Genomic DNA, 17,394 nt, shown 5'->3' with positions numbered 1-17,394 from the left:
CGGTCTAGAAAGTTGAGGGGGGGACAGTCCCCTCCACCAAAAAGTTCAGGGGGACACGTCCCCCCCTGTCCCCCCCCCCCAGGTTCCTACGCCCCTGACTACAACGTGACCAGTCTGCAGTGCCGGACAATCCAAAAACACTGCCCACGATCTATTGTGAAAGCACGAGATGAGCGCCGCTATATATTTTTTTCTCTATTATCTCCCCCGTCTCCGGCAGATGGATGAAACTGGCTGCAGCTAATTTCACGCGATTCGGCACGTGACCTTGGCAACGGACTTCCAGAGAGAAGATAGGAGGGAGGGGAGAGTTGATTCCGACCGGAATATCTGCTTCCCCACCCCTTCCCCTCAATCGAACATATTTTATTTTTTTCTCATGTGACAAGATGCAAAGTCCACCTGGACGCGTATCCTGCTTTCATGCTAATGTTAACACTTTTTAAAAACCAAACAGCTGGGGGGGGGGATATTTGTAAGCCTTACTTTACAGTTGTTTGACTCCTTTATTAGTTATCCCACTTCCCCTCCTTCAAACACCACCATCGATCGCCCTACTCCTCTGAAAGTTGCGCTTTTAATAACACACTTGACGAGCCATCGCCTCGACTCAACTTTCCACATGTCCAGAAGTTTCACTTCAAAAATATTACCTGATCAATGCTTTGCCATTAGATAAAAACGCGTACAATTTTAAATTTCTGTGCTAGAATATGAGCGACGCTTCTGCAAAAAAAAAAAAAAACCTAGCCACGCAAATTTTGTATATTTATGTGAGCGCAGAGGCAGACATTCAATCCAATTTATCTTCGTCGCCACTTGGCTGTATATGCTTAAACAATGGCATAGCCTGAACTGTAATTAACAGCACACGTCAATCAAGCTAAATGAACCCCTCCCCCTTCTCACTCAACAAGAGGATAAACGATGCCTACTAGATACCCAGCGACATGCAGAGGTAAGAATTCATATGTTCCAAGGAGGATCATAATCCCATTGGTTTCTTATATGTCGACCACGTAAAAAAAAAAATTGGTTGTCTGTAAAGTCGGTTTACGGACGATAGTTTAACGTGACGTCATAACAAAACATTGATGAAATGATTGCATACTTTAATAAATAAAATGGAATCATTTTTATTGAATTATCACTTTTTTGTATGGATACAAAGAAGGAGTGAAATGAAATCTACAATTTAATTGATAAATTTACTTTTATTTGCACTCAATTCAAATATGTTTATTACTTTAACGAAGAGATTATTTTAACTATAACTTTTATACATGTTTGCTATTTAACTTCTTCCAATGTGTGTTATTCTTTTAAGGATAGGACGATGATAGGAAAAGTAGGAAACGAATGGGAGTGTTTCAAGTTTAATGTGCCTCGAAAAAGTCAAATCGATGGTTGTTCCAATCGAGTGGAAGAGAGATTGATGCGGCGCAAGCGTACAATGAGAGTAACGGGACACCGCATAACGGGACAACGTGCGTAACAGGACACTTATTTGTGCGTGCACCCCGCGTTCATCGATTTATTAGACGTTGTCACGTCAAAAAACTTATTAATAAACGCGAGCGATGGGACATGTTCAGAGACTGCGTCGGCGGCTGGAAGAGAGAGAAACAAGCAAAGCTAAGTGGGATCGCCGGTACGTCTGGCCGGGTTTGCGGAGGGGAGAGAAGGGGAGGGATGAGATGGTTGATGGAGGGGGCGGGAGGTGGCAGAGGAGCAGATGTTTGTGGAACTGGTCAAAACAGACAGATGCGCGTGGCCGCCTGACTGCTCCCACCTCGCAGCCTGCCAGAAGTGGCTCGCAGGCCTGGACCACATCTGGAGTGTGCTGCGTCTCTGCGCGCGAACACAGCAACAGCGCCTTTACGTACTTTAGCACAGCAAACATTACCAGACACCTGTAAAATTCGCGATTTCAAATCCCCTAAAGGATAGACTCCGTGATCCTCTACGCACTCGTGCAAATTACATCTGTTGATTGGTTGCCGACTCGTAACACCTGTTGACTGGAATGATCGTGATTCGTTAATTCTTCTGTTAAAGATTTTTCATTGGCCCAGAGTCCTTCAGATAAACTGTGGCCCAATCACTGAAGCAAAATAATGTCAAAAGTATTTGGACTCTATCCTATCGCGAAATGAATCCGCGAATTTTACAGGTCTCTAAACAATACATTATCTACATCCAACATTCGTCTTTTCTTAACAAAGCCTGTACAACTACATGCAATCAGCAGATAATTTAACAAGCCCATTTTTTCTTTACTCCTATACTAACGTGAATTGTAATAATGTACAATGATATTAATCTCCTGCAAGTTGTAATTAACGTTATTTTAATATTCATCAACCACATTATTTTAATATTATTACTAATTATTATACATGTTACCTGTGCATGTTTTGTAATAATGTGTTTGGTTTTTGTGTTTTTACGTGTTATTTATCTTGTGTTTGTCTTAGTTTTTACGGTCTTTCAGTGTATGTCTCGTCCTGCTTGGTAGGTGGGGCCTGCTTTGTATTTAGTGCCTATTCTTTGTGCAGTGCCCGCCTCAATTAGTCTTGTTTTTTTTTATGATTAGTTTTGTCAATTAATGCGGTCTGTCTTAGGAATGTTTGTTTGTAATCTAACTGTTGATATGCAGGTTACAAATAAATGTAATTGTTTCTACTGGGATATGTCTAACACCACCAGAGTATCTCTTCGAGTGATTCAGGAAGGAAGGGGGTGGTGTTGGGGGGAAAGGGGAAGTCAGGACCGTAGTGGGCTGAAATCTGATCTTTGGACCTTCGCATCTTATCATCGGTTAAGTATTTACCCGAGTCTGGGGAGTCATTGAGAGATTCTCAAAAAAAAACTAGTTCATGTCTGTTCAGTGCCACAAACACACAAACCATTTATTTCCTCAGCATGGATATCCCTTCACAGCTTCAGTCGCCGGATGCTCGCAACAGTCTGGCATCGAACCCGAGACCCACGCCGTGCGAGAGCCGAGTGCAGTACATCCTGTGACCACCGGGTAGGCAACTGAAGACCATCTACGACCATGGTCCCCAAATTCGATTAAGGGCCATGGACCCAGGATCGACGACGATTCCTCCCTCCCCCCCCCCCAAAAAAAAATTTTACAGACACGTGCTACATTATAATTGCATCGTTATTTCTCACCTATAATCTTTTTTAGAATGTCATTTAACCTGAAAATACAGGGTATGATTATGGCTACTATTATTTTAAGTCCAAACTAAGCTTTATTTATAAAATATTCAAAATGTTTATCTAGTTTGTAAAAAATTGTTTGTCTGTAAAGTAGGTTTACGGACGATAGTTTAACGTGACAACGTCATAACAAAACACTGATAAATGATTGCATACTTTTAAGAATAAAATTGAATCATTTTTATTGAATTATCACTATTTTGTGTGGATACAAAGAAGGAGTGAAATGAAATATACAATTTAATTGATAAATTAACTTTTATTTGCACTCATTAATTCAAATATGTTTATTACTTTAGCGAAGAGATTGTTTTTACTATAACTTTTATACATGTTTGCTATTTAACTTATTCCAATCTGTGTTATTCTGTTAAGAATAGGACGATGATAGGAAAAGTGGGAAACGAATGGGAGTGTTTCAAGTTTAATGTGCCTCGAAAAAGTCAAATCGATGGTTGTTCCAATCGAGTGGAAGAGAGAGAGAGATGCGGCGCAAGCGTACAACGAGCGTAACGGGACAATGTGCTTAACAGGACACTTTTTTCGTGCGTGCAGCCGGCGTTCATCGATTTATTAGACGTTGTCACGTCAAAAATTATGATAGTTACACATTTAAAAATAAACAGTGCTGGGCCCGGGCTGCGGACCCAGCCCCACCCTTGTGGGGGGGGGGGGGGGGGGCATGTCTACGACACAAAGCGCTGTTTGGCATGATACCAGACGTACGTAGATGAGCTCCGTGGAGATTATCTCCGATAACGATCCTTGACAGCTGCGGGTTATTTACGGCCTCCCGTGAACGAACACCCCCACGAATGATGTACAGGAACAGCACTTGGTCACGTGGTACACACATTCACCGTCGCGGGCACCGCGTCAATCGCGGTTCACGAAGGAACCGAACATTTCCGAACACATCCGAACACATCCAAAGTTCACCGCTCGCTCGAGCGTATCAACTTCACCGTTGGAATACAAAAACAAACAAAAAGGTGGGTGGGGAGGGAAGGGTTGTCTGTAAAGTCGGTTTACGGACGATAATTTTACGTGATAACGTCATAAGAAAACATTTATGAAAAATTGCATACTTTTTAATTTTCAAATATTATTTACAGCTTTTATATAATCACGAACAGCTTAAAAGCCCGCCTTAACCTGTTTGATATTATAGAAGATTTTCTCGCACGGTGGTTGGCCGGTTCTTGCACGCTCGGCTCAGGCGGAACGTGACACTTTTTCGTGCGTGCACCCTGCGTTCATCGATTTATAAGACGTTATCACGTCAAAATTTTTTGATATATAATGTTCGCAGGCTTTCACGGCCATTGTCTGAAGTAGCTTGGCTTCTGGGTTGTAGCCGCGTCCTTGGCGAATAATGCAGGGACCTTTCGGTCGACATTGCAGTCGCCATCATCAGGGAGCAGTTAGTTACCTACTGCTCCCCGATGATGGCGACTGCAATGTCGACCGAAACGTCGGTATTTTGATATATGTTATACATTTTCGCAACTTTAAGAGTATTTTAAATGTCGCTAACATAACCTACATTAACCAAACAAACATTTAGTTACCAGTTACCACGACCTAGACGTAGATACGAAAATATAAACTCCCAAAAAAATTTTTTTTTTACATACTATCAAGTTCGGCGGTGATTCATACCTACATACAAATCTAACAGGGGGTAAATCGGATAGACAATTACATTTTTTTAAATCAGTCACACTGTTAAAATAATTCATACTGATATGTTTTTTTCAGGAGTATAGCACTAACAAGGGCGTACGCAGTGGGGGTTTGGGGGATACCTTCCCCCCAAAACCCCTCCCACCCTAGCCAACACCAAATGAATTTCTGCGTACGCTAATGTCCACTACGTGGTTTTGACAATTAAAATAAAGTTTTAACCTCAAAAAAAAATGTTTGAACTAAATTATCTGAAATTACAGAAGGATAGCTTTCTTTTCAGTTTTTTTTGTACACACAATGTTTTCACTTGTTTAAAAATTTTCGAAGTGAAAAAAAAAAAACCACGTAAAAATTAAATTATTAAAGATTTGACCTGTTTTTTCAAGATGATTATTTTTTTTCCCTCCACAATTTTATAAATTCAAGTTGTAGGGTTGGTGACGTCTCAGACTCGTGCTATGTAAACTGCGAGGTCTCGTGAACTTGTCGCGTGTAGCCCCGTGGCGTGTTCTGGCCTCACGTCTGCCAGGGAAACACCCACTGACGTGTTACGTCGAGCTACAGACTGTATCTCGCCTCATTTTTTTTTTTAAATTTTTTTTTTGCTCGCTGCGTTGACGTTGTGTCGGCTGCGCCACTTACGTTGCGGTAGGCGAGCGATGCAAGGGCGTATCAAGTTTGGGTGAAGGAGGGGGGGGGGGCTTGGCACGGCGGGCAACTACCCCCGTTCCGAAGTAGAGGAATACATATACCAGGGAAGGGCTAGTCAAATCCTCGAATACCATCAAATCCTTAGTCAAAGGTATCGATATTCGAGGAAAAATATCCCAAGCTAAAAAAAAAAAATATATATATTAGAGAAAATTGAATAAATTTAAAAAAAAAATTCAGCATTGACAACCTCTTAAGTTTACTAGGGTTTTTTTTTCTCTTCATAGCCATAATGTGCACTCTTATTTTAACATGAAGTTATGTAAATATTTCAACATGTATTGATTCTGGAAACTTAGTTCACGAATAAAACATTTTAAATGTTGTCATTGCCATAGTTAATGTATAATATATTTTTTAATTTATTGTAAATTATTTTATTTTGAGACCATTTGATTCAGAAAAATGCCCTCCCCCTCTACCGGATTGAGCTAGATAAGCCCCTGGCTTGATGCGTGGTCGTACGTTTGCGGGAGCCTACGATCTTTCACAAAGCCCCAAAGGAAAAAAAATCGCACGGCGTTATGTCAGGTGGAAGTGGAGGCCAGCGAAAAAGACCTCTGTCGTCTACCATACCGGCCAATCCAACCGAAGTTCAACCACTCTTACAAAAGAGATTCTAAAAGGTGTGGGGCTCCATCTTGTTGCCAAATAAAGTTTACAGGTTCGCCCTCTGCTAAAAAATCAGTAATACTTGGCAGTACTGCTGATTGTCACGGTTGCCGTGCACGACGAGAAGACCGCGCGTCGCTGAGAAGTCGCCATCCCTCCCGCCTCAGTGAACACAGGTGGGCGTCTCACCTAGGACTCGAACTCATGCCCGTTCCATTCCGACATGCCCGTTCCATTCCGACATGCCCGTTCCATTCCGACATGCCCGTTCCATTCCGACATGCCCGTTCCATTCCGACATGCCCGTTCCATTCCGACATGCCCGTTCCATTCCGACATGCCCGTTCCATTCCGACATGCCCGTTCCATTCCGACATGCCCGTTCCATTCCGACATGCCCGTTCCATTCCGACATGCCCGTTCCATTCCGACATGCCCGTTCCATTCCGACCTGCCGTTCCATTCCGACCTGCCGTTCCATTCCGACATGCCGTTCCATTCCGACATGCCGTTCCATTCCGACATGCCGTTCCATTCCGACCTGCCGTTCCATTCCGACATGCCGGTTCCATTCCGACATGCCGTTCCATTCCGACATGCCCGTTCCATTCCGACATGCCCGTTCCATTCCGACATGCCCGTTCCATTCCGACATGCCCGTTCCATTCCGACTGCTGTTCATTCCGACTGCTGTTCGGAGCTGACGACCGCATGCGGGCGCCGGATGAGGGCAGGCCGCCGTGGAGCGGACTACGTGTCGCTGCTACCGGAACAGCTGGCGCGGCAGGGAGGAAGGAAGACCTGCCCGCGAGCTGGTGTAACAATAGCGCGACGCCAAGGCCGCGACGCGACAGCAGAGAACATCGCGCTGTTCCGAACACGCCCTTCTCATACGCGAAGACACACAATAGTTAACAATTACATATGCACCGAACACACCGCAGCCATCAAGATTTGACGGATTTTATTTTAACGTGTTCTTAAATATTTCTACAATTTAATTTTTAATTTTTTCACTTTCATCAGGAAAAAGTACTGTGCATGAGCTCATTTCAAAGATTACACTAATCAGTAGCGTAGCCAGGATTTGTGTATGGGGGGTGTTAAGAAGCATGCCCCGCCCCCCCCCCCCCCCCGAATTAAAGCGGGGGGTCAGGGCGTGTCCACCCCCGTGGAAAATTTGGATTTTAAGGTGTAAAATAATGCTATTTTAGCAGTTTTCGGTACTTAAATTTAAATATTGTAATGATAAAAATTTTATTAATTTTAATATGAAATTTGTTTGAGTGATGAATAAAAAATTAATTAAAGGTGCTTAGAGGAGGGTGGGGGGGGGTTTGAACCCCTAACCCCCCCCCTGGCAACGCCCCTGACACTAATAATAATAATGCAACAGCATAACCATCTACAGAGAAATAAATTCGACTCATTTTCCTTCCTTTCAACTTATATCTACGTAATTTCTAAATAAAGAAGTATATTCAGTTATTGGCGACCAAATATCTATCGAAAACATTTTTTTTAAATTTTAGAAGACAAAAATTGAAATAAATTTTGAGACAAGAGAAAGATGGTTCTTGTGATTAAACAAATTCTGCGAAAAACATCTTTCCGACCAGAATATCTCGCATACTTGTCCAGGCAGTCATTACCACAGAACAAGGAGGAAGGTATGGAAGTGAGACACTTGCAGTGGAAACTAACCATTAACTTCTTGACTACTAATTGCTTAGAAGAAATTTAAACTGTGCAAAAAAAAATACTGTTTGCGAGAGAAAAAAAGTGTGTTCCTTACAAAATGAGTACGAGATGCAATATTTCTGGTGTGCCACACACCAAAAAACGTGGCTACTAAAATAAAGGGAATTAATTTTTATTGGTTTTTTTGCCTGTCTTATGCATTAATTCTCATAATCAATGTCGCTATGTTAGTAATATACTATGAAAGCTACTAAATAGCGGGTGGGCCCAAAACTACTTTTAAAAAAATATATGTCTCGGTCCTTGAAACTAAAGAGTTTCTCCTCCATGGTCATTATTTCCCCGTCCCACTTTTTTTTATAATGGCCAAGTTTTTTGACGTGACGTCTAATAAATCGATGACCTCCAGCTGCACGCACGAAAAAGTATCCCGTAACGCACATTGTCCCGGTACGCTGTGTCCCGTTACGCTCATTGTACGCTTGCGCCACATCTCTCTCTCTTCCACTCGATTGGAACAACCATCGATTTGACTTTTGCGAGGCACATTAAACTTTAAACACTCCCATTCGTTTCCTACTTTTCCTATCATCGTCCTGTCCTTAACAGAATAAAACAGATTGGAAGAAGCTAAATAGCAAACATGTATAAAAGTTATAGTTAAAATAATATCTTCGTTAAAGTAATAACTAATAAATATATTTGAATTAATGAGTGCAAATAAAAGTAAATTTATCAATTAAATTGCAGATTTCATTTCACTCCTTCTTTGTATCCATACAAAATGGTGATAATTCAATAAAAATGATTCAAGTTTTATTCATAATAGTATGCAATCATTTCATCAATGTTTTGTTATGACGTTGTCACGTTAAACTATCGTCCGTAAACCGACTTTACAGACAACCAATTTTCTTGTTTTTTGTTCCAGTGAGCTGGCATCAGTCGAGCCGTCGTATGGAACGATGTCTGCGGTGGTCTACAGCGGTGAGTCCGCGCGACCACGCTCCAGATTTCAGTCAAAGAAGGAGAGGATAAAAAAAGAGGGGGGGGGGGGGGAGAAACTTCTGTTGTCTTCGCGGCAGATTGCGACACAGTTCCCACGGACGACACTACAGTGCCGCCAAACCCGTTCACATTCTCGTTCTCACGTACACGCGCCGGCGCGCCGCAAGAAAACGCTCTCTTCCAGATAAGGTCGGTTATTTTTGAAGTGAAAACTTCCTTTGGCCGCATTGAGCAATTTGTTGGTAGGGGAAAAACTTATGGGTTCGCGTCACCGACATGCTATATGCTAGTATATACTCGACTGTATCATATGTGCGTGTTGGACTCTTTTTTGGACGGGTAAAAATCTTGTGAGTTCGCATCACCGGCATGCTGTATGTAGTAGCAGTAAGTGAAGTTAATTTGACCACGCGAACACATGACCTAGGTCTCACATCACCGGTAAGTCATAGCTAGGTAGTGAATAATTTACGTAATTTTTATATACCGCTGACATCTGTTCTAACAAAAAATGATGTAAGGATAAATGATATCATGTTGACATCGTACTGATATAATACGTACATTTGACGTAGAAGTGATGTCACATTACACATTTAAAAACAAAGTTTTAAGTTTTCACTTCTGTTGACAGTCCCCATGACTGGCTATTTATTTTTTACGGGTGCTTCAGCGAAATCTCCAGACTGACAACCGACTATCCCCATAAAATTATAATACGCATTGATGATATGATTGGCTGGTCCGGTACCACACATGAATACGCACTTGCTTGTTTTGCTTGCTCATGTCAGTTTTGTCAAAAAAGTCCGGGACATTCAGATGAGTTTCAAGCCGGACAACGAAGACGGTCTTGTCCGTAAAGGCGAAGAACCCCTCTAAACTCACGTCAGTGTAGACCTCATCGCTCCTAACCTAACCGCCATGTAAAGGTCCTAAATGCGTCATTTTGCGACTACTACAAAACAGAGGTGGTTCTACTATCTTCTAAAATAATATGAAGAAATTCTCTATTAACAATGATGAAAACAGCATCAAAATCCATTGAGTAGTTTGGAAGAAGTAAGCGAACAAACAAACGCGGATAGCGACTTCGCTTTATGCTACTTAAGAGATTGTAAATTTGTTTGCAGTTGTCGATTTTATATCCCCTTTAATTTTTTGGCCGTTAACAACAAAACAGCTCTCAAATCGATTTATCACGTTCAACGAAATCACCGCTTTAAAAATGCATTATTAAACGTGAATTATGCAAGGTAAAAAAAAAACACGCTAGCCTTGTAATCCGAGAGGTTTATGGGTTAACCTGTTTGTGACGGAAAGCGGCAGAAGCTGGGAGGAGATTGCGCTGTTACAGGCAGGACGTCGACATCCCAGAGGAAGTGAAAACAGCCTAATTAAAAGTCTAATTAAAGCCGGACGTTATTCGGGAGACGGGCATAGCAAACACACATTCGAGCGCGCCACCATTTCCGCTTCAGGTACGAAAGAAATTGGTGCGTACAATCTTTACCATGTTAATATTTGAATTCAAAATGAGAACATCCCCACCCCATTACCTAACTGCATAGCAACACTTTTTTTGTTTTTTTTTAATGAACGCTAACTTCTAGCACATGTGTCGGTGTTGTTTGTTTGGCAGTATTCCCTACATTATGGCATTTTTACGATTCTTCCTCGCCTTTATACAAATACGATTTGTTTTGCTAGCCAATTGATACCCATTAGACTTCAACTTCAGAACATACACACATACTCCAGAGACTTATACCTCCATGGACAAGACAGCGAAACACACCAGCGACAACCCCTGGTCGCTAGACGTAAAAACACTTTTAGGCAGTTTTTTTTTTTTTGGGGGGGGGGGGGGGCGGTTGTGCGTGAGTGGCAAATGAATGGCACTTATTTAAGAAATTTACTTCTACTTCAGAGATTGAGCGAATGCAGAGATGCATTTGTCGGTTCAAAAAGGAAACTAGTCGTTTTCTCGCACGGTGGTTGGCCGGTTCTTGCACGCTCGGCTCAGGCGGAACGTGAGACAATTTTTCGTGCGTGCAGCCGGCGTTCATCGATTTATAAGACGTCGTCACGTCAAAAAAAAATCTAAATAAAGTAAGCATTTGAATGTGTTTGTGACGCGAAGCTTTGTCATATCCAAAAATATAATATGAAAACTAATGATTTGAACTGGACACGGAACACGGAACAATTACCAAATGATAAACTGGGGGAAAGTAAGAATTGAGGCACGAGCCACGCAATTCCCCCCCCCCCTCCACCCGGCAGAGAGTACAGGCAAGTACACTTACACTCATTTATTTGCCATTATTCAAAATAAATTTTCGTCGACAATCGAAACACTGGCTTAAAACTGGTTTTAATGTGTTTTAAAACATAATACCTAGTGAAAATGTTAAAAAAATATATAACTAAAAAATGTACATAAAAGAAAATACATTTTTTTTAAATCTCTGTTAGAAAAAAATGGGGGGGGGGGGGGTTGGCATCATGACTTCTAGCAACGGGGCCCACAGAATGATGTGTGGGGGGGGGGTGGGGGGGGGGCCCCTGCACGCAAACCCCCGGCAGATAAGAGTACGAGGCGAGTACACACGCTGGCCGCCAGGCCCCGGTGGGAACAATGGGACGGGTGTGTCCTTGGGGAGTGACGGGCGAGGCGGATGCATCGCGCGCGTGACGATTATTCCCAATTAATGCTCGTTACCAGAGTCGTAGCGCATGTATGCCCCCGCGAGGACTGCGCTTCGTCGCCAGGTAGCGTCGCGGCGAGCGACTTGCACGTGTGAGCTGCCGGCGTTCTTCTGGTTCGAGTCCTGACAAGGCCTCTATGTAAAAAACGGCTTGGAAAATAACTTACGTACGGGCGTATGTCCGTTCCACACGGTTAAACTCGACTGAGTGGCTAAACTTTCCCACAAATATATATATATATATATATATATATATATATATATATATATATATATATATATACACACACACACACACACACACACACACAACGCGTACTTTTTGCATAATTGGCTGGTCGCATTTCTAATGTTTTTTGTGCAGTTTGGATAAGGAGAATGAAATGGAATATACAACTGGAACTTCCTAGGTTTGAAGTATAAATTTTACTGGCTGCCATGTGATATGGTTTATTTTCTTTTTTTTTAAAAAAATGTATATATATTTAATTTTACCTGGAATTTTAAAATGCTCAGAATTTGTTATGATTTTTAAAGGCTAAATAGAATTAATTTTTTTTTCTGAAAGGATTAAAAACCGTAACACGCAGTAGCCACTAGCATTGCCTTTGAACACAAAAACTTTTTTCAGATATTTATTCCATTTGGTACTCCTTATCCATACTGCACAAAAATGTGAAAAAATTAAACTTGTCAGCAAATTATGATAGATTATGTATAGTTTAATTACGACCGCATAAAATGTCACGTTTAAACGTGTTAAATGTAAGAATAAAATAATGACACGGAACGGGACATACCCCCTCAATCCCGTTAAACCACAAACGAACGTCCGTTTAACAGAGAAAAACAATGTTTTAACATGCGAAAAAAATGTCCATAATAAATTTCGTATTCAACAATTAGCGTATTGTCTTAATTACGCCTCCAAAAAGACGTTAGATAAATTAATAAAGTTACCCCCCCCCCCCCAAAAAAACCCCCCTAGAGATATGACAGTATAAATAACTCTAGTAATATCACAAGCAAGTGAACTGAAAATTTTGAATCAACTGACACACAATGTTTCTGAAGTCTTTCATAAAATGTGCAGACATTTCAAGCGGCAGAGGCCTGCAGTGACACGAAAACTTAAAAACGGTACACACTATAAGTCAGTTGTTTGGACAGTGAACGGTAACAAACTGCAGCAGTGACACAAAAACTTGAAAACGGTACACTATCAGTCAGTTGTTTGGACAGTGAACGGTAACAAAACGACAGCCACCGAGATAGAATGCCACGTAAACGAAACAATTTAATTCAAACGTTGAGGTTCGAGAACATAAAACACGTTCGAAATTTTTCTTTATTATGTAAATAAAAAAAACAAAGTAATGACAGAACTCACCGGTCCTATACTTTAAACAAATCATTAATGTATTCAAAACATTAACAAACACTGCTACCACTGCGGCCAAATACTCCGCTTGTATTGTCACACGGAGTAACGTACACAATATATACGGGCGTTGTCCAGGCTAATCTGTACCCTTCCTTGCCAGCACGTGTCATTGCAAATAACTGTGTTCCATTATTCACGTGCCCGTTTAAGTTATCCGTGTCCGTTTCCTTTCCCATGTCACTGGAGAATGGGCCTAAAAGAGTTAACTTGATAACACCGCAATGACAAACGATTAATGGGGTAGTATACAAAATCATTTTGTTTCCAATATTTCTAGTTTCTGCACACGGATTTGAATATAAATTTATAATACAAACCATATCGGTTTTTGTAAATGGCATTTCATAATCAAGAAGTTTTTTTTGTGCTTAAATGCAAATTTTTATGTCAGTCGTAGCATGTGCTGAAAGCATCAAATCATGTGTGGAACGCAGTGTTTTTTTTTATCAACCGTTTGTACGGTAGCCTTCCGTCAAACAAAATTTTATTTTTAGTAGATCATTCATAAATAAATACCAATTTTGTTTTCGTAAAGATCTAAGGTTTCTGTGGTTTCGGGGAATCCTAATTTGTTTTGCTTTTAAAGTGATAAACTATGAATTAAATGTTTTTTTTTTTTTCTTTTTACGAAGGCAACAATACTAACTGCTAATCCAAAACTGTATGCCACAAAGATTCAATGATTTCAGTTCGTGCTAGGACTGACATAAGAAAAAAACTATTAAATAATCATTTGTTTGTTAGAAAAATAAAGCCTTTTATAAACGTTTAACATGGTAAATCATATGCATATAAAATAATTTTGTGGTACTGGGCCGATGACGGAGCGAAGACCGGTAGAGTCAGTCGAGAAGGAAGATCCGCGGGCGAAACCGCAAAAGGCGTCGGTCGGGCCTCGCTGCACTCACCTTTGGATTTGTCGTCGGGCGCGCCTCCCGAACCGAAAGCCACGAGCATGAACGCCATGCCCCTCCCCCCGCCTGCACTGTACACAGCTGCACAGAGCTACACACTGCTCCCTGGCTGCACTGTACACAGCTGCACAGCTGCACAGAGCTACACACACTGCTCCCTGCGCCGCCGCCGTCCTACGCGACACTGACTGACTGACTGCGCAGCTAGCTGCCAGCTACACCGCGCGACGCCAGCGCTTGTCAGCGACCGGCCCGGAAATAACACCGCCCCCCCCCCCCCTTCCAGGCCCCTCCGCGACGCCCCGCGCAAACAACTTCGTCCCTAGATCGCAGCGTGCATTTACACGTACACACACACACACACACACACACACACACACACTCTCTCTCTCTCTCTCTCTCTCTCTCTCTCTCTCCAGCAGGTGCATAGTCATTTCTTATTCATCACTCAAACAAATTTTATATTAAAATTAATAAAAATTTTACCATTACAGTATTTAAATTTAAGTACTGAAAACTGCTAAAATAGCACTATTTTACACCTTAAAATCCAAATTTTCCCGGGGGAGGACCCCCGTACCACCGCTTTAATACGGGGGGCGAGGGGGGGGGGGCGGGGCATGCTTCTTAACACCCCCCCATACACAAATCCTGGCTACGCCACTGGTCTCCAGTGCGCGATACCTACCGTTTGCGCTGTCCTCATTCGGGAAGCCTTCTTTTCACAGACGAGAGAGCCGAACGCCCAATCGTGCATCTTCGGTTTTTTTTTTTGTTCATTGTAAATAAATATGGCGTTGTTGATAAAAGGAAAGACCATAAACAAGGCAACGGTATTTATTTGTACGCCGCCATATTTTTCACAGGCCCCACGCTGGGCGCCAAATTGACGTGTCCCGGCAACAGCGTCCGGTGCGTGTGTCCGTGAATGTTTATTTTCGACAACTCATGATAACTAATGGTCAATTAGGTTAGGTTAACTACATTATAAATACTTTAAAACATTGTGGACGGTTGATTTGGTTAGGACAGCTACATTAAAGATACTGTGAAATCATGCGAACGGTTTCCTAGTGCTGGATAGCTACATATTAAAAAGTTATTTGCTAAGCAACCATAAAATGATTTTACAGTATTTTTAATGTAGCTATACTTACCTAACGTAACCAACCATCCACAATGTTTTATTTAAAGTATTTATAATGTAGCTAACCTATCCTAATCGACCGCAAAATTTAATGCCACGCCGGTTTATACAATAAGATAGAACGGAAAAAAAAGCGAGCTTGAACTTCGGGGAACTTCGGGGAACTTCGGGTGTGGCTCTCTCGTCTGTGAAATGAAGGCTTCCCGTTCGCGCTGTCCTCGTTCCCGCGTGCCATGTTGCCAGGTGCGCGCCATAGAGCAAAAACCTACAGACACAACTTTGCAACGTGGTGAAAATATGTCTAATGTAACAGGGGGGGGGGGGAGTGGTATTTTGTAATGTAAAATTTGGAATGAGAATAGTTGGAAATACATTTTCCTTGTGTGTTTCATCACCTGAATATTACAATTTTTTATTTTAATTAATTTATGAGTTTTAATTGACAAATTACATTTTGGTTTCAAACCGTTTATAAACACTAGCGGCCGGTAGATGAGACGCCAAGGGGGGAGAGGTAGAAATGACGCAGCAGTGACGCTACTGAATTCTCGTAACGCTGCTTGTGTTTGTCTACTCATCAGTTTTGGTAACGGCTATCGATTGACGCTACCATGTTTCTTTTGTTTAATTTTTAAATATCTACAATATTAATTTATTTGTGTGGAAAAGAGTTATTGATTCGTGCAACTAACTTTATAATTAGTATAATTCATTTTTAAGTATATAGGTACATAATATGCAAGAAGTTTAACTTCTGTCGCGCGTGAACTTCAAGAACACACTTTTTTTTTAAATTTATTAATCGACTTATTTTACGTGCCAAAGTTTTCTACTACTCAACCACAGACATTTTAATTAAATGTAAAGTTACAACAAAACAAACATACATACATAACTAAACTAACCTAAATAAATTACAATAAACAACTTACAAAATAAAAATACAAATGAAATAAACAAATTACTAGCAAGAATTGAAACATGGTTCACTCATGTCTTGTCTCAAATTTTCTTAACACATAATGTACTCAACATTATCAAACAGCGGGCCGACCTCCGTAGCGCAGTCGGATGCACGCCGGTGCAGGGTTCGAGTCCCGGGTAAGGCATTGGTGTTAATTTACATACGGAGATTTGATTTCTATGATCAAGAATGCTTCGAATATTTCATTGACGAAGTGATAGGACGAGGCTTCGACTAAGAAAAGGCATCTAGTACTGGTTGTGGGCGAAAGCCGTTAACCACGCAAACAACAAAAAAAAAATATCAAACAGCGTCACGTAATTCCCGCCGAGTATTCATAGTAAATTATGATCGCTTGCGCAACCTATCACACATCGAAAACAAACGTTTTAGCAAATATCTTTTGAGGATATTTGTGACGAAACAAAACACGTGAGAGAGCTGTTGTGATGAATTTGAAATGACAAAGGCCACTCGTCGTGTGAAGACCGAGCCTTCAGACTTGTGGCCTGTTGTCCTGCGACGTAAGACGTAGCTCCGGCCTGTAACTTCACCAACTGTGACCTTTGAATATATATACTGTATAGAAGTCGCCAGCCCAGGTTAAAATTTCTAATACGGTTTTGAGATAGTTGGTTAATTCACCGCCGCAATCGCCACCATCTCTAGGGCATCGACTCGTGGTGGTCCCTGGCGGACAAGTGTCGAACTCTTCAAACACCCCTTCCCCCTCCCGATGAACAAACTTGAGCTGCAGTGAATGATAGACGGGGGGTGCGGGGAATGAGAGCGGGCGACAGAGCTGCGCTCTAACGTGTAAATAACAACTAAGACGATACAGGGCGTTACGGCAGCGCACTTCAGCGGTGAAGTTCCCAAGCTGCTCATCATACGCTTCTGAAAAACGTGGAGTAAATCCTATCCACTCGCGACTTCTATACAGTATATATATTCAAAGCTGTGACCGACTCGTCTGTTTCGGCCTTATGTGGTCTGGAAGGACGTGTCTACCGGCCTTACATGGCGAGAAACCTTTGGTGCCACGGTCTTTTTCATTAAACGGTTTCGACCTCTTTTTATTAGAGCAATCATTCAAAATAAAAATATTCACATATACCTTTACACAATCACACACACACGCGTCCAAATTCAGTTTTTTTTTTCCGGATGCGAGAAGAAAAAAAAATCCATATTATCTTTGAAACATTTGTGCAATGGGAGTGCATGACTTGATGTAAGCTTTTGGACATACGCCATTG

General features: G+C 41.6%; 1 protein-coding gene across 3 annotated transcripts in view; it reads right to left on the bottom strand.

Moving 5' to 3' along the window:
• LOC134540114 (SLIT-ROBO Rho GTPase-activating protein 1-like) overlaps positions 1-17,394 on the bottom strand; it is a 188,996-nt gene that overhangs the window by 110,029 nt on the left and 61,573 nt on the right. Inside the window, exon 1 of one of the 3 annotated variants that reach the window (XM_063382622.1) lies at positions 14,019-14,215. The exons of the other annotated variants lie outside the window; for them this stretch is intronic. Within the exon in view, the coding sequence (XP_063238692.1) occupies positions 14,019-14,076 (58 nt within the window). The 5' untranslated portion in view covers positions 14,077-14,215. Of the gene's footprint in view, positions 1-14,018; positions 14,216-17,394 lie in introns of those variants that run through there. 3 annotated transcript variants of the gene reach the window in all.

This window comes from Bacillus rossius, chromosome 16 (genome assembly GCF_032445375.1).
Source record: "Bacillus rossius redtenbacheri isolate Brsri chromosome 16, Brsri_v3, whole genome shotgun sequence".
In the NCBI taxonomy this organism is placed as follows: Eukaryota; Metazoa; Arthropoda; class Insecta; order Phasmatodea; family Bacillidae; genus Bacillus; species Bacillus rossius.
The sequence above is the reverse complement of the archived record's forward strand: the minus strand, read 5'-3'. Positions and strand labels throughout refer to the sequence as shown.